Source organism: Montipora foliosa, chromosome 12, assembly GCF_036669935.1.
Source record: "Montipora foliosa isolate CH-2021 chromosome 12, ASM3666993v2, whole genome shotgun sequence".
In the NCBI taxonomy this organism is placed as follows: Eukaryota; Metazoa; Cnidaria; class Anthozoa; order Scleractinia; family Acroporidae; genus Montipora; species Montipora foliosa.
In genome coordinates, this window is record NC_090880.1 from 31,530,041 (window position 1) to 31,556,471 (window position 26,431).

The following is a 26,431-nucleotide window of genomic DNA, read 5'->3' on the forward strand; positions in this document are numbered from 1 at the left end:
ACGTAAGAGTAGCCGCTGTTTCCTCAAGGGGGTGATGTGTCATGGTGGTGGTTTCGTTCACATTTTATTGTCACACTCGATGAGATCTCATTCGCTGGAAAGAGAAACTTTTCAGATCCTGAAAATGGCGGTGAGTTAAACGGTGAAAGTTATCGAATGAAGATGAATTCTCCAAGTTTCTATTATAGTATTTTCTTGGAGTCGGTACTTGTTTTTAAGGCAAGTATAATACGATATCGGAAATACATATGGGCCCTATAAATACCCTTTAAGAAATTGTGAATATCATAAAAAAGGAAAGAACTTTAATTGAACTCATGCAAAACAATCACTCTATTTATGTCGACTTGGACATTGACAAAGGATATGTCGCCCTAAGCTCGTGTTTAAATTTTAAAGATGGTTCTAAAGGGAAACCAGTCACAGAAAACAGAGACCTATATTTCCATAATGGTCCGTCAACGTGAGTTGCCCAAATCATGAATTGAGCAGCAGTTTCTGCGAATCGAGAACATGGTTATTGAGCGTCCAACATACAGAGAGTAACGTTAGCATTGACCGTAAAGAACTTGGCGGCTTTCAAAAGACCAATCGAATAATATGTATGGGACTAAAGGGTTGTTAAAGCAGGTACTTATCGTTTGGCAGCTAACACAACCATCCAAAGCTCACAAGCTCTTCTCTAGTTTAAAACTTGGGATTTTTGTTTATTTTCATTATTTGCCGTGGTCTTCTTTCATAAATTCACTTTTTCAGAGATTTATTACAGAACTGATAACGCAAAGAAAAGAATCAATTAATTTACATAAAAAAACAACATTGAATGCCTTGACCCCCATATTTAAACACTAAGATGAAGATACTGAGTGTAAAAAACGCAGTGATCAGATGCGCTCTCGCCGAGTGCGAGGACTTAAACCCCAAATGGTGTTATCATATTATACTAGTACTACTAACTGCTAGCTTATTCTGCCTGTGATAGCCGTATGAGACAATACAGTGTGGTATAGCTGCACATGAATCTCTCCGGCTAAGTGAAGAGTTCCTCTGCCGTTTACTCATGAGCTTTTGGCCTTTTACCTCGAGCATATTTCCGTCTAAATGCAAGGAAAGGACGCTAATCAGTGACTATGAAAGGATTCATCTTCAGTCGACTCCCGATAACTCCGCGAACCCTCATTAACTGGTACCTCCCGCTATCTCGAAGCAATTTTTGTTTCCCTTCAGGTCATTCTCTATATATTTTTGCACTCGATAAGTCGAATCACATCTATCAATTCGTGACAAATCAAAACAACCAGTGTACTTCAGTCCGAAACATAAATAAATGTTCAAAATAAATTAATTAAAATTTATTTTGAGGCATGCAGTCGAGTAATCTTTGTCCTTTTTTGCATTACACAAGAACAGGAGCCCAACATGTCAGTCCATTTCAGATTTCATTGGCTTAGGGTACATTTAACTACAGTGCCTGTATCTTCATAAAGAGTTCCTGTTAACTCCTTAATTTACTCCCGATAACTCGAACTCCCGTTAACTCGAACCTTTTTCAATGTCCCTTGAAGGGTCGAGTTATCGCCAGTCGACTGTGCTTTCAGCACTAGATCACGATCGATCAAGACCGTACGTCACGTGTGCCGCCGCAACGTTTGGTCTTACGTTACAGTCATCATTCTTCGAACCAGAGGATCTTCATACCACGCCTGATTGTCAACCTTGTAGCATTTGTCTGTTGACAATCGTTCATATTGTAAGAATTCAAAACCATTCGTTCTATTGTTACTTAAGGTTGCCGATTGCGGAATCTGATGATTCAAATGTAGGGGTTACTGATTTCCTCATTAAACTGCCCAATAGGCAGTTTTTCAGTTCAAAATAGTGTGCCGACCGCTTTAGCTGGAGCTACGTTTCAAATAGTTGGTGCGCGGCTTGGGCGGTGCAAGTTTACGGACAGAATCACTCAAGTCATTGTGTAACTTGAACCCGAATTTTTTTTCGTTTCAAACACTCGGATAAATGTAGGAAAAACAACGAAATTCTTATTTCGCGTAATTTTTATGGTTTTGTTCGGATAGAAAAGGCCTTCTGGTGTCCAAGGAGACTGAATGATGCGCATTGGCCAACCAACAATATTCAATCGCATTTACTCATAATCCATATCTTTTTTCAATGATTTCAGAAACATGGAACGATAGCCATGTGATCTGGACAAATGTCAATGATCTCGATAAGGAAATGCTCTGGAAATTACCACCTCTAGTCCAATGGAAGTCGTGAGAAATTAATAATGACCAGCTATTTGTCATCTGCGGCCATCATGACCAGTCAAGCCCCGCATTAGATATGAGCAAAGGAAAGGGTTGGTATTGAAAGTTGTTATGTACATTGAGGACTCAAAGTAGTGTCACAAATGCAATCGCATCTCCGCTCCATAAAGACAGCTTCTGCTGAGCAGATACCAAACGGGTGTGGAGAGGGGAGGTCCTGCGCTTGCGCATTCACAAGTTCACTAATTTATCACAAGCACATACCCATATCTTGTCCCACGTGCATGTGATCGCTCATTCGACTGTGCTCTCAATGACTGAGCTTCCAAAGTTCTCCAGACTTTTTCTCGTGCAACCAATCCGACTAGCAAAATCAAACCAGTCATAACATGGAGCGCCGCTCTGTGCCTTTGTGATGCATCTCCATCTTAGATCTTAAAGTCCCTAATGTCAGGCACAAACGATAGACCGGCAGATTGTGCGATTGAAAAAAAATGTTGTTTCGCTTTTAGAAGCAGGAAAAATCCAGGTCTATGTTCGAGTGCGTCCATTCACGGAAAAGGAGAAAGAAAAACGAGAAACCAATGCGATAGAGATTCACCAAGAACATTCTCTGGTAAGTTCTGGACCTTTACGCCACACTATACGTGTTTGCGCAGTGGTACAATGGTGAAAAAGAGAGAGAGAGAGAGAGAGAGAGAGAGAGAGAGAGAGAGAGAGAGAGAGAGAGAGAGAGAGAGAGAGAGAGAAAGAGAGAGAGAGAGAGAGAGAGATCTGGAGACGATGACTTAAATTGGATTCGGTAGCTGCCATCAGCATAATATTAGTTTGTTTTTTCCTTTATGCAAAATATGTAGGCTGAAAAAAAGATGCATTATATAATAGAAGAACTGAGTTTATTGCATATGTGGCATGGCTGTATTCCCAGTAAATCACTCCACTGAACCATTAAGATGTCCATCTCCCATTCTCTTTGAAACCGATGACAGTTCTTTTAGTTATTGCGATAGGGAAACTGCCCTAGTCCTTTCGTACAAAGGTTTATTATCTCAATATATAATTCTCACTTGTCCAGATTCGTGTTTTGGATCCCAGAAGTCGAACAAACTATTTCTTTGACGGTGTCTTCAGCCCAGAGGCTACGAATCATGAGGTAAAATAAGAGCTGAACTTGCCTTAACACACTCAAGTCAGTTTCGTTTTGTTTTTAATCTTTTTGCATAACAAGTGGATGATCATTGTAAATGTTGAACAAAAATATATACAATTGATAAGGATTTCCTTGTATTTCTCAGCTTTATCTCAAGGTTGGCAAACCGCTTGTCTATGCTGCTCTGAATGGCTATAAAGGAACTCTGCTGACTTATGGACAGACAGGCACAGGTGAGCGAAAAAAACGATTGGTGTTTATAGATTGTCGGTGCCTTAACGTTACAAAATCTCGGCCAGGACTTAGTTGGGAATTTATGAACTGCATCAATGAAAATGACACCCTAAGAGTTAATTTTTTATATCCTTTTAGGGAAAACATTTACACTCCTGTCAGATGATGGAATTACCACAAGAGTTGTTCAACACTGTTTTGAGAAAATTGATAGCGATGAGATTCACACTTACAAGGTATGTTTGCCATGAAGTCTTTTTCTTGCAGCTTAGCTTACCACCGTAAAAGACGAATTTCAACAGATTTAAGCAGACGTTGATTCAACCAGTTTGTGTTGCATTGGGAAACTCGATGTAATCATGATGTAATCTTCGAGAAGATGTTAAGGCTTTGAAAAATACACATCGTCGTCGACTTGGCAACTGCAAGGTCTCTCCACCCTGCTTTGTCTTGTCGTCGAATGATCGTGACCAACTCCTGAATCCACTACTGATGATAATAGGGGTCTTTTCAATCCAGAGGTTCCTGCAGAAATGACCTTCTTTGCCCTTTTGTACGTCGTAAGCATGAGGCGGTTTGTTTAGATCGACATATGCATCACCTGTTGCTTCTTTTTCCACGAGAAGAACAAATCGCGCGAGTGCTGTACGTTCGCATGCTGGTACTCTGTGATTCGATGCTGTACTCAACAAACACTAACAAAAAGCGCATGCGCTGGGTTGGTTTAGTAAAATGACATATCAACATGGCCAAGCGAAGTTTTTCTTTTTTGGCTATATGCTTGCATTCATTGTAATATTGATTTCTTAGGTTATGTGTTCATTTTTACAAGTCTATCAAGAAAAAGTCTATGATCTTTTAAACCCTCGGTTTATTGTGGACTTGCCTGTCAGAGAACATCCGAAGAAAGGTATGCGCAAACCCGTAATGAAGTGTCTGTCCCCTTGGGATGACCTTAGACAGCAATGACCAGAACCAGGTTGCTGACCAGCGGGTTTCGTTAAAACAATGGTTTTCTGGGGGTGCTCAGTCTCGTGGGCTCAGAAAACCTGGTTGTGGTCATTGTCTTTTAAGGTTTTTCGTCCCCTTGCTGTTCTCTCCAATTTTAACATAATCCTTTTCTAAGAATACAGACAATTAATGTACGTCACAAATTGTCCCCCAAAATGCTGCTCTTCAAGTAAGGATAAACAACTGCATTTTACCTTAAACTAAAAATAACTCTAACCTCTTTACCCTTCCCTTGTTGTTGGAGGACATGCTTAGACTTGTAAGTCTAACCATTTCCTAAGCATAAATTTCTAAGTAAACTTCTAAGCATAAAGTGGGGACACTTCATGTTGGATGTCAAAATTGGGCGTGCGTCTAATTACGTGTATATTTAACCATTATCCTGCGAAATCGCGGGGAATATCGCGTGATATACTTGTTGGCTAAAATCAGGCGATATTCCGCAAGATTGAGTAGGATAATTGTTTCATCATTCAACACATTGAGGACAAAGCACAATTTTCTACGTTTATTGGAAAATATCTACCATTTTTCTCCGCGACACAAAAAATTACGTCATGATAACGCAGGATATCTGTTGAGTACACACGACGAATGTTGAGCGCGCTTTCATCATATTTGGACATGGCCACAATGTGTTGAATAACAATTGGACATGTGTGTCTATTTTGGTGGACTCAATTTAACTTTCTCATTTTCTATCCTGCTCATTGATTCTGGTATACTCATGTTATGTCGTATTTCCGCTTGAGGTTGATAATCAAACTTTGAAACTTTCAGTCCGCCCCTCCTTAGGGGACTCAGAGGTTTCTATAACTTCTAAAGAATCGATCGCCATCATTATTGTTTGACGCCAATTTATAATGAAAATGGTTATCAACACAATAGGCCGCTAACTCGGGTACGGATTACTCTGTTCTAGGGCTATCAAATCTTGACATTGTTGCACAAATTAAAACTCGATTTTCTTATGTTTCAAAAAAGATCAAAGCAAATACAGGCAGTAGTGCAGCAGCTCTCGTAACCTGCTATTGTTTTGTATTGTAAGCAGCTTCTATTTTTGTTAAGTTCAAGTCATTGTTTTAATTGCTTGGTCTTTTGTTTTTGGTTGGGGTATCGAACCAATAACGTTATACTTATAAGTTACGAGAGCTGCTACATCACCCAATACAGGCCTTTTATCGAGGAAAAACAAGAACACTATGATTATAAAGAATAAAAACCGATTCAACCTCGTCCCCAGGGCGCTTTTCCCAAGCGCCCTGGGGACGAGGCTGAGACCGATTGACCAATTGATTTATTGATTGAGAGAGCAAGCGAGTGACTTACCGATTGATTTCGCTTTTACTTGGAACTAAAAGATAAAGCTACCCGGCGACACTGTGACCAACTTCTGTTGGTTGATATGGCGTTCCACTGACCCGGTCTGACGCCGGTTTCTCTACCCTGCAAGCAGTTGGTTTCTCTTACGCTTCCCGAGGGAGACACCACTGCGAGCAACCGTTAGTTTCTTTGAGTGTGCCGCCGTCCAGCGCCAAGGACGAATAAATTAACTTTGAACCGGTAAAACGAGTTAGTAAACTTGTTTTGGCGCTTGCGCGTGCGTTCAGCTACGTAACTGCTGCGTTTGAGCGAGCCTGCTGTGTAGTGATTTCCTGCGAAATAAGACGAAGTGATGTCAAATACATCACGTGGGGTGTGACGTACTTCGCACATGCTCAATGAAAAATCAAACGGTTGCTCGCAGAGGTTTCTCTCTCGGGAAGCGTAGGAGAAACCAACTGCTCGCAGGTTACGCTTTCTCAAGCTTCCCACGGACAACTTCGTCCAAATTTTCAATAATGAAGTCAAGGGAAATTTTCTGTTTTACAGGAGTTTATGTTGCAAACCTTACACAGCACGAGGTTAAAAGCGCTGGAGATGTCTTTGCGCTGTTGGAAATAGGAAAGCAAAACCTTGTTATTGCCGAGACTAAAATGGTTAGACACTCCAGCAGGTAATAAATTGTCTTTTTTTTTGTCAAGTTCTAAAGCCAATGCGATTATGGAAGAGTTTTCAGTTAGATGTCGTAAAAGCAATTCTGACCAATCACGATACACGAAGACGCAACCAAGGGCAATCGAGCAAACCAGTCTAAACTCGTAGCAGATGCATTCAGAAAACGGTTTGCGCGGGAAATGGTGTACGATTTGGTCGTGCGTGACTAGAATGGATCCACCGCAGTCAAGTGGGACACTTTATGACAAATATATAAAATAAGACCGCATCCTCGACGGTCATTAACTAATAAATAACCATTCCTTTGCAAATGCTGGCGCTTAAATAAGAAAGATTAGTATTTCACACTTCAATGATATAGGAAACATGACACGACTGGTTTGGCCGTAAAGTTGTTTTCTATGTATTTGTCGTAAAGTGTCCCACTCGACTGTGGTGGATCCACTTTAAACACGACCCGTGCAATGGACCTTAATCATACGGCGGCCATGTTGAGTCCCGAGGGATTGAAAACTTTTGTATTGCTCCACCGAAACTCGTTCCCAAACATTTCAACTCGAGGCTCGGAGTACGAAATCTATTGTCTATGGCCAATATGGCCGCCGCGCGAATAAGGCCCATTTAGTAACACTTGGTTTACGTTTTATTCCTGGTTGGCTAAAGATTTCAGTCCAGTGATCAAGCCGTCATAGCAATGCAATCATAGCGATTTCTAAACCACTCTCTGTAACGCTCCTTGTTACCCTGCAATGGTCCTTACCTTATTTCCTGACACTTTCCCTTTAATGCTTTACTGTTTTGCTTTGTCTTCAGATCACACTCGATCATGCAGCTGATCGTTGAAAGAAGACTCAAAGCACATATTGTTAATGGTAAGATAATAAGCAGTTACTTATGGCAAAGATGACCCAGGGATGATTTGTTACGTTTGTTATTTTCCCCATAGTTGTTAAATATGTGATAAACCCTTGCGCGCGCCGATTTGTTGTTCTTGCGATTGTCTGCATTTCTGAACATAAGTTTGAAATAGGCCATTTGCAACTGGGGATCACATGGTACAAAAACCGCCACACTGAAGAGCATTATTGCGCACTGGGACATCTAAAACAAAGCAACTTAATTTAAATGTTCTTTGTTTTAGATGTCCCAGTGGGCAAGCGTTTCAATATGGCGGCTTTTGTACCATGTGATCACTAGCTGAAAAAGGTGTATCGCTCTCGTTCGCCCAATGGAGCGAAACATCAAAGCACAATTTCAAACAAAAATAACCCAGACTTAACGTTTTGTGACTTAACTGTACGAAAGGACAGACAAACGCAAACGAACTCGTAAATTTTGAAAGCGATTAGTTGAGCGAGTCTCTAGAGGAAAAGCGAAACGAAAGAAAAAAAAACAAACTGGTTATGGGGACTGTATGCATGAAAGACACGCATAAACTACGGAAAGAACTCCTTCAAGATTTAAAGAATATCGCAGTTACCAACGTTATTTACACAATAACGAACGCGCGAAGCCCGAAAATGGCTTCTCAAAATTTTAAAATGCTTCTTTTCGCAGTTCACATGTGCTTTTCATATGTATAGACTTCACGTTCACATTCCTTACAGTTCGCAAAATAACAAGCCCCAAGTTAGATTGACAGCTCACTTGTTGGAGCACTGCTCCGGTATCGCAGAGATCATGGCTTCAAATTCTGTACAAAGTTGAATTTTTCAGGCTTTCCGCTCGTAACTGCCTTGATCGAAAAATGTGAAAAAAAAAAAAACAATAAATTCTTCATCTTAGCGTCTGAGCAAAAATTATTAACCTAAGATACGTGTACGACTACGTTGAGAAGTTTCTGTTCTGAGCATGCGCATAGGGTTTGGAGGTGAGTTCTTTTTTCCAAGTGGGCGCGCCCAGTTCCGTACACTCCATATCGTACCCTTATCAAAATGTGGCCATTATTCGGGATCTTGTCGTGAGAGTAAACTTTCATTTCGTATGCTGTAAAAAGTGAGCTCTTCTCTTTTTTCTCCTGATCTAGAAAAGCCACAGAGTCAAAGTGAGACTCCGGTGTCCCACGAAGCTGTACAAGAATCTATCATGGCAGTAGATGAAACTATTAACAACCTCATTAAAGAGCTAAAGCAAGAAAGGAAAAGTCATCATAAAGTATGATGAAAAATGTTTTATTTCTAACGGAAACACTGACCTTTATGGTTGATTCAATTGTATTGGGGTGGGGGGGGGGGGGGTGGTCAGCTGATTGCCAATAAACTAGACCAAGGGACTGGGGATTCGGATCAATAAGCTCGATTCGCATTAGCCGCCCGTCGTAAAAGCCCGAATTTGTAAACTACTCACTCGCGTGGCATTTGACTATCTTCTGTGCTCGGGGAGTGGGGAATTTGACCTTTGCCTGCGTGGGGTGGGGAAAATTGAACCGGAAGTGTCAGGTTTCAAATAATTGTTTTTTTCGGGCGCCGAAGTCGCTAACAGCTATAAAACACGTGTTTGGACGAGTTTAAAGGAGTAGATGTAGCATTTGTGAGCAATTCGCTTTCAAAAAAGGTCTTCAAAAGGTCTTTATTAAAGACAGAAGGAGCCGACAACGATTGTTCTTTAGTAAGGTACGACAGACAAATCCAACGATAGGGTGGGGCATTTTAACACCATTTTGGCCCGATGGGGCGAAATTGTACCGTCAATTATTAACTTCTGTAGTGTAAATTCAAAGCCTTCCAACGCGAAATTACTTTTCGACACCTTTTTATTGATAAAAAGGCAACTGAGAAATGTCTTCTCGATGCAGTCTGAATTTTTTTGGTGATGATTTCGAGGAAAAAACACTTGTGTTTTATTTGTTTAAACCCAGCATGAAAGGGAATGCCTGAAAGAATTAATGGAAAAAGAGGTAGGTGTAGGATTTAATTGTTTCTTTTTAAAACATTTGATGTTAAGCTGTGCTATTACTTACTTTTTTGACCTATTTCCCCTTTGACTCAATCATCCGGTTTTCTTCTACACAATATTACAAAGGGCAGCTGGACTTTTGGGATTTTTGACTTGACCGTTTATTGTTCATGTTTATTTATTTAATTTATTTATTTAATCACTTTCACCGCAACAGAGAAACAGGCTCTGGTGGGGGTCGCACAAAAGAGCGAGGCTCTGTTTATCCTAAACTCTTCTGGCAAGGGTTGCTCAATGACATTTTGTTTGACCCTCCACGGCAATATTTGATGAAACGACTATAACGCGTGCAAAACGCCGTCGCCAGTAGGAAGATAACAATAACCCCACCGACTGCATCCATATCGGAGGGCTACCTGTCGTGCAACGTCGCAAGCTACATTTACTGAAAGTCACATTTAAAGTTCTGAATGATCCTTATGCCGCCATACAATTAAAGAGCCGACCCAAATATCGTGAGCTGAGACCCAGTAGCACCGTTCATCTTCCTATACCACTCATTAAGGGAACGTTTCAAGACTCAGCATCCAAAGCGTTCAATCAGCTTCCAGTGAACATCAGAAACTTCGACACTTTAACCCTATTTGCGAGAGAGACTAAACGACTGTTAATGAAAGAGGCAAAACTAGAATACAAAGTTTATTAATTCATTATTACGTGACATCTTGGGGGAAGGGTAAGGAGGGTTGTGTTACGCGCGAGAATGGTTTGCAGGGTATTGATTACTTAATTGATAGTAGTATTTTTCTTTGTACCTATGGAATAGCCACCCTGTGGAAATGTTAATAAACTCATTATTATTATTATTATTATTGTTATTGACCGTTTGTACTTTTGCTGTATCAATCGTTAAGTGTCTGCGCTATCTCGCAACCAACACTTGAACAAACTTTGTTTTGTCTGAAATATCATGTTCGAACTCTTGTACTTTTAGTGGTAACGGCGGCCCATAAACTTCTTTTGTTTTGTTCAGCTTAACAACGGAAACAACTTTGAAGGTGACCTCATTGTTAAGGGAAAAATAAACCTGTAAGTATGTATGTGTTCGTACAAGTACAGTAATTGTTGAATAGCGTAATAGGGGCAAACGACAGAACACCAGGCGTGCGTTTTGTTTGTCAAAGTATCGAAACCTTCCGGGGGGGGGGGGGGGGTATCTCGGGCACCTTAATTATGTCTATTGTTTCAAGGGATACGTTTTAAGGCGTAAAATCCGCAATTGTGTTTTATGCGGTATGAAAAAGATATTAAGAGAATTTTATATTATAGGAATTTTCACGAACGGGAATATTATACTTTCCGGGACTTTGGAGAAACGCCCCTCCCTGGCCTCAGGCCAACGTTTGTCCCAACGTTATGGCTAACAAAAATGTAAGGTTGCCATGGTATTCAACTAAGTCAGTCAGTTGGGACAGCTGACTCAGTTAAGTGCTGAGTTCTCTTCTTATTTGAGATAAACCACGGGCAGGAGTGATTATGTCATTGAATCCCAGATTCCAGACCGGTTCCCACAGTGATAGGAAATCGATCACATCCGGTCGAAAATCGAAAAAAAACCCGATATTCTTAGGTACGGCCAAGTCGGATTGGGGGAATCACTGCGTCCTCCTTTTAATTTTATGCGAGAAAACAAAATTTGGTACCTTGAATAACCACCTTTATAAGCATTTTAATCCATTGCTTGGTTGTTTTAAAGCTGCGATTTGGCCGGAAGTGAGCGATTGACAAAAACAAAAGCTGAAGGAGTTCGTTTGACAGAAGCAAAGTACTTGAACACATCACTGCTCGAGCTTGGGTGAGTAAAACAGAAACCTTCTTTTTCTCAAATAACTTGAAGATGTTCGTATACATTTTCGTTTGGTAATGATATGTCCTGTTTTTTTCACCGTTAAGTGCCCTCAGTTTCCTTGGGTCTGGTGCCGCAGCATCAGATGAGAAATATGTTTCCACGTAATTTTTGGCCACTTCTAAAAGGTGGTTTTTTTCTTATCTGGCGCGGCACAATTCGTTTTAATTTAATGCTCCTATAAGTCAGCTCAGTATGATGTTAACACATTGTATAGAATTCAATGAATGTATGTTCCTTACGCTTCCCTCAGGAACGTCATATACGCCCTCGCTCGTGGACATAAGCGGCACGTGCCCTACAGGAATTCTACTCTCACCAGGCTCCTGCAAGACTGCCTCGGTGACAACGGGAAAACGAACTTCATTGTGAGTTAATGCTTGTTCTTCTTTAAAATCTCAAGTATTAGGCCCACATGGCCCACATAGTTTCACGGAATATGACGAAGACCCTTCTCAGTAACAACGAAATGCTGCTTTTCTTTACATAATGGGTCGGTACAAAGTGCGAGGCAGCGAGGCGTGCGAGGCATGCGAATTTTGCATTTAAGTCTAAGCACCCATTTCAAATAGCGCTGATAACCAGTTATTAAGTCTAAGCACCCATTTTAAAACGGTTAGCTTTCAATAACTGTGTGACTCGGATGCTGACTCGCAGTCATGGCTCGCATGGCTCGCAGCCAAGACTCGCATGGTTCGCTTCTTGCCTCGCACGCCTCGCATGGTGCCTCGCACGCCTCGCATGTTGGTAAAACTCTTACATAATCGTCAAGTATATTGATTAAATTACTCCTACAGAAATGTCAAATGCTGCTATTTCGTCACTTGGGGCTCTACTATGGATACGAGACAAAATAAGTTTATTTTTATTGATGTCAAGGGATCTCGGCGCTAAATGGTGAAGAAAATTCTCTCTTTTGGTGTCCCTGGAGGTTGAAAATATTGAGGTCGGAATAACGGACAATTCCCAGGGAAAAACCGCGGGAGCATCCAGACGTAATGTACAGATTACATTTGACAGCGACTTCAAAAGTTTTCTCTCCTCTGCATTTGCATTTTTCTAGATTTGTATCGCACCATCCCTAAGTGAAGTCAACGAGACAAAATGTAGTTTAAACTTTGGACTACGAGCCATGAGAATAACTAACGTTGCGCGACTTAATGTTGAGGTAAGGAACATTGCACAAATGTATTCGATGTTCAGAACATTGTACCAGTGCGCGGTGCCGGAAAGCGCATGCGTTCGGAATGCAAAGACTGCAAGGTGCAATAAACTCTTACAAAGATAAACTCGAGAACTGAAACGGAATAAGCGCATGCGTGAATGGATATAAGGTACACACAGCCACCTAACATATTTTGTATAGATCAATATAACGGCTAATTGGCACTCAACATGTTGTTTATCATGTTACTCACTCAGTACTTATACTTAAATGATATCTGTAATATTCTTGTAAGATCTCAAAAGCCCGGCCATCTGTAAGGTTTAGATTAGTCAAAAGAGATTGACATAGTCATGACCTCTTCCGTGAAAACAGATTTTCAACTTTATTTTTGACAGGTGGACTATAAAGTGTTGGCTGAGCGATTGGCAAAGAAACTCGAAGATCATGGTGAGAAGTCTAAATTTTTAACTTTACGTAGCAACCTGACTTACTAAAAACACTAGAAACCTTTTCTTTTATTTTCATAGACATCAAATACAAATTCGAAAAGCTAGAATATCTCAGAGAAATCCAACGTCTGAAGTCTGCAATTAGCTGTTACCAAGAGAGTGAAAATTTCGCCGGAAAAGATGTAAGTCTTTATTCCCTTATTTTGTCCCTTTTGAAGAAACAGGCAAGAAAATCTGACCTTTGCTCTCTTGTTTACCTCAATTGCTTCAGATTTTACTAAAATTGTACTTGCTCTTAGTGTCATGTTCTTTATCCTTTCTCTGCCCGGGGGATTTTAAAGAAACGATGAAAAGGAAATGAACGCTTTGGACTCTCCGCACCCATTAACACTATGTCACCTCAAGATCCAAATGTTACAATTGGGGATGTGTTGCTTTGTGTGTAATTTTATTTGTCACATGTTCTTCTCACAGCATGAAAAGCTGGTGTCTGTGATTGCCAACCTTTCCAAAAGCGTGCAGAGGGAAAAAGAGGAAAAGAATAACTTACAAACAGAGCTGGTGTGCCTCAAGAAACAAGTGTCTCAACCAGTTGGAAGCAACACTCCTGATGTCGAGGCTGTCCTACTGGCTGAGCTCATGTCCATGGAACTGTTGGCAAATTTACAAACCCCGGATGTAACCAAGAGTATTCTTTCAGATACTTCGTTACCAGCCAAAGTCAAAAGTCATTTGGCTTTAGCCGACACTCAAGAGGCGCTCTTGAATAACGCTGGCTGTTTCTTGCAGCTTCTGGATTTGCATCTTGATCCTGAACAAAATACTAGCGAGAGAAAGCGGGTAGCCTCCGACGCTAAAGATTTCGTGCATTTTAATTTCTCCAGGGCGGGTTCGGTGGAGTTGTTTTCCAAAGATTGCTCAATCAAAATCTCTCCCAGGGGTGCTCCCCCAGAACCGTGCCTCAGCTTTCCCATGTACAATACTTCCAATGACGAATCCGCGGGATTAGCTGGTGGAGTACGAAGGATGCTGGGAAGACTCATCGGTAGGGACACTAAAGATAAGACATTAACATCTCCGGAAAACCATTCTAACATACGCCCATCCGCAAGTTTTCAACCCTCTGCTTCTGGATTGGACGAAAAAGCACGAGACCAAGAAGAGGCTATGAGGAAAACCAAAGCGCTCTTAAGAGAGTTGTCAAATTCCAAGGAAAAGGTTGAACAGCAAGTGTTGAGTTTGATGTCTTCTTTGTTTGAGGAACAAATTGATAGGAATGAAGGTTGGTAAATTTAAAATAATGCAAGAGCTGCAGTAGACTTCAAAGCATGCTTAACGATCCGTTGTTAGTTTTGGCTCAAAATTGTATTTACCAAACAAAGAGCTCTGCTAACATACATGTGGAAATTTTCGTTAGGTTGTTTTCAATGCCTCTTTTGTTCTAATCGAAGAAATAAAGGATCAACACATTGAATATAAAAACAAAAAGTTGGGCTTCCTTAAAATTAATGGTTCCTGTGTGGGACGCTCGGAGGAATAGCCCTTTGAGAAACGACAGTATACCTATGAACGTTTTTCCTTTTCTTATTGAGGAAAACATAGATTAGCTTCGGTAACTTTCTTTGTATTCCCAGGCCAGTCGCCGCAGTGGAACGAGCTGGGAAAGAAACTCACCAGACTTATAATGTTTCGACGAAACAATATGCCTGGTAAGAAAAACACAAAAGAAGCAGCATAAATATTCCCTTTATGGGGCATTTATGGTTTCCAGCGAAACGTTATAAGGGTTAGGAGTCATATCTTTTGTGAAATTGTACCCATTGGAAACTCGGAAAAATCCGAGTTCCGGATGGGATTTGAACCCACGACCCCACGATCTAGTCGGCTGCTCTAACTCAACTCTGAACTCCGAGAGACTCTGTGGTGAGCAAGGGTGAAATGTGGGTCTTTTACTAGAACTGGATCACGCAGTTACAAAGTCAAATAACAAGTGACAGCATAGCTCATAAGTGCATCGCGCAGTCACCTTAATTAAAGGATATATGAGGTGCGCCAACCATTTTTTCCGAGTTTCCAATGGATGCAACTTCACAACATATATCATTCTCACATTTGCTCACTTAGAAGATTCATATTGCTGAAAAACGCTCACCCAAATTCCATCTAAAAGTAGTAGAATAAGTCAGTTTTTGAGACGATACAAATTGATGCCGTAAGACGTGATCTTCTGTTCTATTTCGTGATAATTAGTAAAGATGGTCTCGATGTCTACTTTACTTCGACGAACGTCAGTATGATGTCACTTCTTATAATTTTAATTTTACTGGTTTTATTATAGGCTTGAGTGATATCGACCTGTGGGCCAATGCTGAGGATTTGAACTCGGTTCTGGAGAACTGCCTCCGGTTTGTGATCATAGATAAGGCGCTTCTGGCTTGCCTTTTAGTCATAGAGCTTTTAGATCTCCGACAAGCATGTGAGAAGCTCGGAGACAAAAAGCGAATGAAAGGTGTTGCTCAAGAAAATCTGTGTTCTTCGAGTAAAACGCAGGACGAAAAGTTAGGTTTAAAAGGAAACATCAAACCGATTGTGTTAACTGCAGACAGGAAAACCACGGATATTGGCAAAACTTCCACCCAAGGTTCCGTATCACCACGACGAGAGAAACTCACGACTCTCAAACACACTAAAAATGAGCTCGAAAAGGAAATAAATGACGCGCATGAAGATACTACTAAGCTTGAGACAGAGTTGTTCTCGACAATGGAGGAGAAAACCAAGGTTGAAGAGGAATTATTTGGAGTGAAACACTATGTTACAAAACTAAGATCTGAATTGTTCCATCTAAAACTAGAAAAATCCAATTTGGAGAAAGACGTTCGAAAGTCCAAAAGCCAAGAAGACTTACAGCAATTGGCTGATTCGGACTTGGCAAAGCTTAATGTTGAGTCACCCAAAGAGGGACTCAGGGGATATCCCGAGCTTTCTGACGTCATGGAAGCTTCACATGAGAGCAATGATAGTGAAAACAGCTCTCAGATGTCTGACGGAAACGAGAACAGGGAAGCGTTCTTAAAGACGTGTATGGAAAGTATTTCAAAGATTTACACGTTTATGCCCAACCCGGGCGAAATTGCGTGTGAGGACGAACTATCCGATGATCAAGAACCGACTCTTTCCGATGCAAACATCGACGACAGCGATGAAGAGATAATTATCACAAAACTTGCCAGAAGTCTACGTTCCCCCTCCGCAAGTCCAAGCAAAGAGAAGTCGTTTGAGGTATCATCGCCGAACAAAAGTGGAAAAAGAGATGTCGTGAGTAACTCCAGTTTCTTAGTTGGGAATGATACTGGCAGTGATGACTTGTCAAGTAAGTCAAAAGAAGCACTTATCAAGCAGATGCAAGAGCTGAAGAGAAAGCTGCAAAAAGTTGAACAAGAACTGGGAGAGGCTATAGAGACTAATGAGGATTTAGAAGAAGAACTTGATCATAAGAAAGGACAACTTGCCGAAGCTCAACAAACAATAACCAATTTGGAAAACCAGGTTGTAGAGGAGCAGGAAACGTGTGAACAGGTTCGCCTGCAGTATTTTCATGTAAAAAATCAAAATGAAGTACTTGAAGAGAAGATAAAGGCTTTACGATCAGAATTAGAGAGGGTGTTAGTGAGGGAAAACAATACTCTGACTGGTTCGCAGCAATCTACTGAGGATGAGAGAAAACGTATTCCACCGCCCTCACCAACAAAATCCTCAGGAAAATCACTCACGAAGTCCCATGGAAAGACGAAGATCACCAAAATTGATCTAAAAAATCCTCCCCCGAAGCAACTGTCTTCAAATGAAATGGAAGTCGTTGGCCTTATAGAGGAAAACGCGGAATTTAAAGTAAAACTCGAAAAAGCATCGCAAGACAAAGCACGATTGGAAAAGTCAGTGAAACTTCTGGACGACAAATCGACCAAAATGAAAGCTTCTTTGCAAGCAAGTGAGGATGCATGCAACCGATTAAAGAACGAACTTTCATCCCTTAAGAAAGAGAAGGTAAAGCTGACGGGAGAAGTAACAGAATTAAGGCACATCCATTCAGACGTTACGGAGGACTTGCAGAGATATCGAGAGAAGTCAACGCGACTTGAGAAAGACATTGAAGCCATCGCTTACATGAGCACCAGACTAGAGAAGGACAACAAAACACTTGAGACGGAAATATCGAAAATGGAGTTGGAACTGTCCTCTTGGAAAAACAAGCATCAGGAATCGTCTGTAGAACTTGCAAGTGTCAAACAAGAACGAATTCATGTTGAGAAAGCATGCGAAAACGCCCTCTTAGAATTAGAATCTCTTAGAAAACAAAGAGAAGAGCTGTTAGATGAACGATCATCAAATGAGAAAGAAACCAAAAGAACGAATGATGAACTGAAGTTTCAGGAGGAAAGATTTTTTGAGCTCGAGTCCGAAGTATCTGAGCAGAAACGGCTTAATTCGAATTTACAAAAAGAAATTGCAGGAATGTCAGAATATCAGGAAGCCCTTGAAAAAGAATACTCTAAGGTAAAGATTGAGGAAGAAAGACTCAACCAAGAGTTGGCCCAAGTACGTTCTCGAGCGACTGGGTCCGAGACTGAACTCAGCTCAGTCACGCACAAAGTTAAGGATGAAGCATCCAGCTTAGATCGGGAACTATCTTTTACAAGAAATCCACAAAAACTGGAATTAAGCAGGACTGAGAAAACCTTAAAAGTAACACCTAGTAAGAAGTTTTACACCATCACACACACAAGCGAGGACGAAATAGGTGATACGTCTTCTTCCATAGCAGAGTCTCCCGCAGACGAGAGCAAGCAACTGGAACATGAAAATCAACTCCTGAAGCTTGAAAATGGTTACCTTCAGCAGCAGTTAGCAGAGAGCGAACAAGTTCTTGCCATGTACAGGCAGGACTTGGAAAGCGCCCACGATCTCATAGACAAACTGCAGGCCAACGTCCAGGTAGAAGACAACGATGCCAAAAGCAAAATTGTCGAGGAGGACTGTAAAACGCCTTCGGACAAAGATGACACCATCAAAGAGATTGGAGAGTGTGCAGAAAGTGCAAGTGACGAATACAAGTTGCTCGAAGAAAAGCACGCAGAGTTGACCAAAGAATACGAGATTCTTAGGGCGCAATATCAGGATGCCCTCATTGAAAAAACCAACGACGCAAAAGAAACTAGTGAAGACAATAAGAATTTGAATCAAATTCCCATCGACGAAGATAAAGCTACAGAAGTTTCATATTTCAATAACCATGTATCCCGTCTACAGGAACGAATAAAGGAGCTTGAAGTTGAAAATTCTCATCTGAAAAAGAAGCAGGAAGAATATTTAGGAAATGAAAAGGCCAAAAAGGACCTGTTGAAGAAACTGGAAGATGAGAAGCGGGGGAAACAAACTCTTCAAGAGAAAATCAAAACGTTGGAAAATGAAAATGAGACGATAAAAATGAAACTAGAAGTAACAGCTTTGCAAAAAGGCAGAAAGACTCGGCGACTATCCCTGGAGGATCAGCTGACAAGTTTAAAAGGCGAACAGGAACCAGTAAATACTCAAACTTCCCAATGCACAAGTCGTGTTCAAAGCACTTCACTTAATGTACAAAAAGGGTCAAACAAAGACGATCTTAGGAAACCCCGTGAGGAAAATGGGGACAAGGAAGAAAGGATGCAGAAACTTGAACAGGATCTGTTGAAAGTTGCAAGCGAAAAACTGAAGCTTGAGTTTCAATTACGAAGTGTCCAAACCGAGTGTGAAAGGCTTAGGAGAGATCTTCAGCAGAGTGAGTCCGAGAGAAATTTGTTGAACACCCAACTAGATGACAATATTGAAAAGGCTGCAAATTTGGAAATACGTCTTATGGAAATGCGCTGTTCATGTGAGACAATTAAAGACGAAATCAGCACACTTAAAAACGAAAAGCGACAAGAAAGCTTTCATCTGCACGAGGCAAGTGTCTGTAAAGAAATCCTGGAGAAGCGCCTGGAAGATGCTCTAAAAGAAAATAACATGTTGCGCCACGAACTTGACCTCCAGAAAGACGAGCAAAAGGAAAACGAAAAGAAGAATGCTAAATTGGAAAAAGACAAATATCAACTTACAAAGGAGATAGAAGTTGTAAAAGGGCATATTCTGCAATTGGAACAAGACTTAGAGGGGAACAAAGTTAGACCGGTTGCATCAACAAACGCAGGAAATGAGACTTCACCGGAGGAATATTTTCGCCTTGAAAAATTACTAGAGTCTAAAGATGAGAAAGACGGGGAGAAGGAGGAACTGATGTTTCTCCGAGAATACTTAAAAAAAATGACGGCCGACTATAACCAGGTGAAAAACGAGTTAGAAGAAGTAAAGAGTGTCAAGAAAAGCCTTGAGGAACAGATGGAAGGTGGAGGGAAGGCTGTTACGAAACGTGAGACGTCCAACAACTGTAAAAATGGAAATGGAAGAACGACGTTTGACCCCCTAGAAATACAAAAACATACAAAATTATTAGAAAAGGAGAAAGGACTTCTAGAGAAAGAGCTCACCAGGGTGCAAGAAGAATGCAATAACCTCAAGGAAGAAATCGATGTTATAAGGTCTGCCTCGAAAAATGCACAATCGCAAGAAGACAGGAGGATGGAATTGGAAAGAAAACAAGAACAACTCGAGAGGGAACTTCAAGAACTTCGTGAATTAAATCAAAAACTTGAAAGCGAGTGTGATGACTCTCATAAGTTAATAAACCAGCTTGAAATAAAGACCAAGGCATTAGAGAGTTTGCAAAAGGAGCTTCGCTGTTTTCATGAAGAAAACGATCGCTTGACCCATGAAGTTGACATTATTCATCACACAAATAAAGCGATAACAGATCACCAGCACGATAAAGAATCGCTGGAAAAAGAGAACGCTTCCCTGAAACAGAAGCTTGAAGTTCTAAAAGACAGCAACAGAAAACTAGAAGTTCAGAACGATGATCTCAGCAAGGAAATCGTAACATTAAAAGAAAAGTCAACTGGGAAGATGAATGTTTCGTTGCAAAATGAGTTGGAAAAATACCACAAAATGCAGCAGCATCTTGAAGATGAACTTGCTGCGTGTCGAGAAAAGAAGAGAGAACTTGAAAACACAAACGAAGCTTTGAAGAAAGAAAACAAGGCTGTCAAGGGGAGGATAAAAAGCCTGGAACAGCGAAATGAAGAGTTGAAGCGGAGGGAGGAAAAGAAAAAGGAATCGCATGTCGAAAACAATTCAAAAGCAAAGTCAAAAGCTGCTCAGGGTATCACAAGGGAAAGTAAAGAGGTCCAAACCGAGAAGAAACGGATTCTTGAAGGAAAAGACCATTCCTTACAAGAAAAACTAGAACAACTTGAAACTGAAAAGGTTCAATTAACGAATCAACTCGCCAGTTTAAGGGAGAAGATTGCGGGTCAATGTGCTGTTGTACAAGAAGCCTTAGGAGTGAACATGACAAAAGAAACAACTGAGTTTTCAGCAGAGGATGACACTCCAATAAAGATGGGTAACGGTTCACTTGACAATCAAGGTCAAGAAAAAGAGAAAGAACTTGCTTCTTTCACGGAAGACGTCAAAGCAGGATTTTCTATGATGGCAAAGGAAAACCTTTTACTGGAAAGGAAGGCATCGTACTTCGCTAGGTCACAGATGCGGCTGGAACAATCCTTCGCAAAAGCAATGAGAGAAAAAGCAGTTTTAAAGTTTAAGTTAGTTGAAGCAGAAAACGTTATTGCTGTTCTCCAAGAAAAACAACAACATGAGCTTGAGAAAAATGATGTATTTTTACTACCGGTCACACAATTGAAACAAAATGAGTTGATGTGTAGCCATAGCGACAGTTGTAGCGTTAAACACGCACGAATAAAAGACAGGAAAGATACCCTAAGTGACAACAACATCACAAGTATTTCAAAAGACGCTAAAGGAAAAGCAAGAACTTCAAATAGTGATGATAGCTATCAATCAAATTCAACCCGAAGTCGGGGTGAACAGAACCAAACGGAAATCGAGCAACAACATAAAAATCCTCCTGACGAGACATCTCAGTTGGAAGGAAGAGGCTCGATACACAGTGACAATTCTGCACTCCCTACTGTCAATACTCCTATCGGGGAGAATAGCTGCCTCTCACTTCAAACTCAAGTACTTGCAGAAGTGGAAGGCTTCAAATATCACGAGGAATACTTGAAGAGTGAGTCAGACCTGAAAACGGAGAATATCGAGTCATCCCTTGAAAAAGAGATGGCAAATTATCACTTAACCATAGGCAAAGGAGATGGTTATCATCAAGGAAAACCCCAATTCGAAGTTGACCAGCCGCGAAGAGAAGAGGAGCAGCTAATCAAAGTGATGGGAGTCCTAGAATCCCAAAATAACGAGATTGAAAAAGAAAAAGCACAAACTAGAGAAAATCTTGTTGGTCAAGATAACAAAACAGAATCAGAAGACAAACATTCGACCACAAACGACGCGTTACATCCAACCCAATCTGTTGCTGACCAGCTGCAAATTGAAACAAATAAGGGACTTAAAGATGTGGAAGCACATTCATCTGAAAAGGAAGACCTGAGAAGTGAAATGAAGTGGACGAATGGAAATGTTGGAAATAAAATTGAAGGGCAAGGACACGAAGAAAATACACTCTTGAAACAAGAAAGGAAAACTCTCCTTAATGAGCTCGAAGCATTAAAAAATGAAAATGATTGGATAGAAAGCGAACTTAGGCATAGCCAAGAATCTTGCATTAAACAGAAACAGGAAATTAAACTCTTGCTATCTTCATACACCCAAGAGAAGGAAAGTTTGCTCAAAGAACTTGAAGATACAAAATCAGATTGCCGCCAAGCAAAAGAAAAAGTTCGAGACTTGCTGCAGATTGAGACTGACTTTGAGGACATCCAAAAGAGGAACAAAGAAGCTGAAAAACTCGTTACTGAACTCGAGAAGGATCTGCTCTCTCAAACAGAAATAAAGAATGGGTTAAAGCGCGAGCTACAAACTTGTAACATTAAATTGCAAGAAGCTGAACAGCTGCAAACGCAACTGCGAACTTGCAGAACAGAAAATGAAGACCTGGTCAGTACAAACATGCACCTTTTGCAAGAAATTAAAAAATGGAAAGACGATAATGAATTAAAAATGAAGAAAATGCAATCGACAAAAATGGAGACGCATAAACGGGGCTTCTTGAGCGTTGATCCAATTCTGAAACGTCTTCAAGACCAGTCCGTTCAAACAGAGTCGGTCCCCGATCGCAATGTCGACAGAACTATAGAAAGTTTTCAAGACACCACACCGCCTAAAGCCGATGAAGATTTGGGTACGGGAGACAGCGATTATTATGCCCAACTTTTAGTACAGTGCAGTGAGTCGTATGAAAACAACGAACATCAAGAAGACTATAAAGTGGAACCGGAGTGTGTACAAATGGCTGAATTTAAAAAAGCTTCTTCAGTCACAACAGCAATCGCTATTCCGGTGATAATCGTTTCATATGTCGACGATAAAGAGAAAATGACTAAGAAAAGAACAACTTCAATGTTAAGTCTGCCTGACATTAAAGACTTTGAAAATGAAACTCCGAATGATCAAAGTACCCCTGGCGAAGAAATAGAAACCGCCAAGCCAAACAGTAATGATGAGAACAACCGGGAGAGGGTAAAAGAACGTTCACACAATGTCCTTGAATCTTACGAAGTGAGAGACACGATGTTGTTAGGTATGGATCAGCATAAAGTTGGAGAAAACTATGAAAGCGAATCAAGAGATTATAATAAGGAGTCAGGAATTTTGATCAGGAAGCGATCAGGTGATGCAAGTTCTATCCTCCAGGCTGAGAAAGATACGTCTGCTGTGAATAAGAAAAATAACCGCGAGGAAGCGCTCAAAGTTGAAAGTGTGGAAATGGGTCACACGAAACAACTGGGTGATACAGAGATTATTTACCATGACACAAAAGAGGATGTTTCCCAGTCAAGACGTGAGTTGGAGTGGACAATTTCCATGCTTAGGTCAGAAGTGCAACAACGATCTAAAGACAATGAGAAAAGTCAGCATGAAATTAGCTTACTAGTAGAAGAACAACTGTCCATGAAAAGGGAAATCAACTCGTTGTTAAATGAATGCGAGTCACTAAAAGTGAAAGCGGGTATATTGCAAACACAGAATGAAGCCATTTTAAAGGAACAGGTTCTTATTGATGAGGAAAAGGAGGAGCTACAACAAAACTTACACGACTTAACACAAGAAAAGAACTCAATCGAGGAAGCTAAACGAAATCTTGAAAATCAAAAAGCAAGACTTGAGATCGAGCTGTCAGATGCAATAGAGACACGAGAAGCAATGGAGAAAGAATTGCTTTGCATGAGATCTGAAGGGCACGATGTCTCGAAACAAAAATTAGAAGAACAGCTTTACGACATTAGCGAAAGATACACCAAATTGGAAACAGTGCTATCATGCGTCCTCGATGAGAACTCGAAAATGACTGCTGAGATGTCGGCTTTACAGGCTGAAAATAGCATGCTGAAAAGCTTCAAAATAATGGAAATTACGGACAACTGCACTCAAATTTCACCGAATAACACAGAAGATGAAAGTGATACCAAAATGACAACATCCCTTCACAGACTGAAAACGAATGAAAACTCAAAACCAGTTCCACGCTTGAAGTCCACCCTTGAAGAGTTAACTGATAGGCCTTTACCTCGCTCTCCTGGATCTTCAGAAGCTCTCGGTAATGTTGAAAGCCCTGTCAATCAAATGCAAACTCGAGATGACGAAGGAATAGCAGTAGATGAGACTTCAATAACTCCATTTTTTTCCAACACAAACAGTGCCAGTCTGCACATCGAAAGTGTTGACAAAAGATTTGATGAAAGGAAAAAACCAGACAACTGCACTCAAATCACTCAATTTCCTTCCACAGAATCGGAGACTCCAAAACCATACCATATGACAAGAAAAGGCGATGATCCATCTATGTCAACTACTACGTTTGCGAGAAAGCAACAGAAGAAAGATCGAAGGTACACGAGTAAAGATACTTCCAATTTTGGGCAACACAACGTATTAGAGGATGGTCTACCGAGAAATTTGGACGATGTCGACTCTAGCATGGAGGTCCACACTGACAGCTCATTAGTGTCGGCAACAGATCTTGACATCAGCATCTCGTCTCAAATTTCGTCTGAAGACAGTTCTGTTGTGGGTAGCGAAATAAGAGTGCTTCAAAGGATGCAAAAGGAACTTGCAGAGACCAAATGCACCAACGTTCTTATCTCAAATGAGTTATCCATCATAAGAAAGCACAATTCGGATCTTCAGAATCAAGTGCAGAAATTACTGAGCAGAAACAACCACCTAAAAACCAAAATGTGCGACAGGACATTGTCTGTGAAGAGAATGGAGAAAGAAATGTCAAGCATCAAAGAAGAGAACAACAGACTGCAACAACAGGCTCTCATTCTTCATGAGGAGATGGCTCGAGTTGAAAAAGAAAAGGCCAAATTTGAACGAAACATGTCGTCAACTAAATCAGAAAACAAGCGGCTCAAATCCGACCTATCGAGCGTTAAGGCTGAAGGCTATAGAACCATGAAAGAGCTCGTCAACCTACAAAGTGAAAACAGGAGATTGCAGCTGGAAATTGAGAAGTTCAGAGAAGACGGCCGCAGCTTTAAAAGTGGATATAGCGATGAATCTGTCTCTCAGGAAATGTCCTTGTGGGAACCCGCGTCCAATAGGGATTTCAGAAGCGTTTCTCACAGAAGTTTGCAAGAGAAGACAGCTAAGCCAGATCCAGTGTATTTGCCACAAAGAGCTGCCAGCGACCTAAATTTTAGTCAGCATCAACGACTGTCAGAGAGCCCAGAAACCCCGGTAAGAGAATTTCTTAATTACTGCCCCAGAAAACCTATGCAGGTTTGGAGTACGGACAATGCATGCAGAAGAGCACTACAAATGTAATTGGTCCTGCTTTATGCCAAAGTAAAGTAGCAAATAGAAAATGTGAAGACTGTCTTTCAATTTTGACTATGCAAGGGGTATTCCAAAGTCTTTGAAGAAGTTATGTTAATTATTAATAATTATCTCTTTCCCCTTCATAGATTAGACCAATTCTGAATTAACTGGAACGTAGAATGAATTCAAATTAACAAACTTGGCCTGGCCATGAATATCTTGCAGGAATTATCACCTCTGAATCTCTCGAAAGAGCTTCATGATCAGTCCACACAGGGAGGAAACTTCAACAAAACACCGACTACATCAAGTAAGCTCGCTGATAAGAGTGCACTTAGTATTACCCATAAGGAAGTTTCTTTCCCCGAGATGCACTGACTCAATGGAACGATTGCTTTTTAAACTGTATGTGCCCTTTCTCCTCAAAAAATCATTGTGAGGTCGGCTTAGCCATCTTATAGCGCAAGTGCGAATATTAATCCAAAACAAAGTTTTTGAACAGGAGTTTCCAGACTGTTTCTTTCTTCAATTGGGGTTCAGTTGAGTAATAACTCGAGCCCATTACTGTTTGTTTTGCAATTAGCAGATACAACCGGCGCACACAGCGCCAGTGGATCGAGGTCATCAGACCCGATGTCAAGACAAAGCAGTCCAGTATCCTTCGGGAGTGACAGCAGTCTCCCAAATGAAACTGACGAAAATGGCCTCAAATGTCAAAAAGAAGAAAAACAACTATTCCAAGAAGAAGAAGAAGAAGAAGAAGGCAGGGGCAAAAACAGAAATAAGATTCAAACAATTTTAAGAAAATTGCAGCACAGCAAAAAGAACAAATCGTCAAAGTAGATATGCTGCATCTTGAAATTTGTCGCTGATTTTTATGAAGAGGTCCGCTACATATTTACAAATGATAGAGACCCCGAGAGAACATTATTAACTAATGCTGCTAACCAATGTTGGATTTCATCCATGCCGTAACTTAGGTGCCAACAGCGGTGGCAGCATTATAATTAAAGAGGGGCAATAGACTTTTAATAATACGTAAAAACAATGCGTTTATTGCGCTGCTCTACATAAAGTACCTTGAATAGGATTTTTTGTACTTAAGCAGTGGTCCATTTAGTACCTTAAAAAGGTTTGGATAGGATAAGAATAGATAGGAACTTTAAGTGTCTGGTCATTCTAGCGCTGGAGCACTAATTGGAGACACTGTAAACTAAAATAAAGAATTAACCCAAATCAAGTCAAATGTCTGTTTTTGAGGAGAGGGGAAAACCGGAGTACCTGGGGAAAAACCTCTCGGTGCAGTAGAAAACCAACAAACTCAACCCACCTATGACGCCGAGTCTGGGAATC

At 40.8% G+C, this 26,431-nt stretch overlaps 1 protein-coding gene across 3 annotated transcripts; it reads left to right on the plus strand.

Annotated features, from left to right (window-relative positions):
* Nucleotides 1–26,065, plus strand: LOC137979153 (centromere-associated protein E-like). Of its 3 annotated transcripts, none has more exons than XM_068826348.1 (22): nucleotides 1–130; nucleotides 2,180–2,359; nucleotides 2,780–2,883; nucleotides 3,343–3,420; nucleotides 3,563–3,650; nucleotides 3,790–3,887; nucleotides 4,462–4,561; nucleotides 6,535–6,658; nucleotides 7,474–7,532; nucleotides 8,687–8,814; nucleotides 9,518–9,556; nucleotides 10,589–10,644; nucleotides 11,312–11,410; nucleotides 11,715–11,829; nucleotides 12,525–12,629; nucleotides 13,025–13,076; nucleotides 13,157–13,260; nucleotides 13,553–14,360; nucleotides 14,713–14,787; nucleotides 15,417–24,997; nucleotides 25,304–25,388; nucleotides 25,662–26,065. In XM_068826348.1, exons 2-22 carry the CDS (start codon nucleotides 2,344–2,346, stop codon nucleotides 25,919–25,921), a joined length of 12,174 nt encoding a protein of 4,057 aa, XP_068682449.1. In that variant the 5' UTR covers nucleotides 1–130; nucleotides 2,180–2,343; the 3' UTR covers nucleotides 25,922–26,065. The 3 variants fall into 3 exon arrangements, with proteins under 3 accessions (XP_068682449.1, XP_068682450.1, XP_068682451.1); XM_068826349.1 differs by having other exon boundaries at nucleotides 25,665–26,065; XM_068826350.1 differs by lacking the exons at nucleotides 1–130; nucleotides 14,713–14,787 and having other exon boundaries at nucleotides 2,200–2,359.
* Nucleotides 26,066–26,431: the final 366 nt, after the last annotated feature.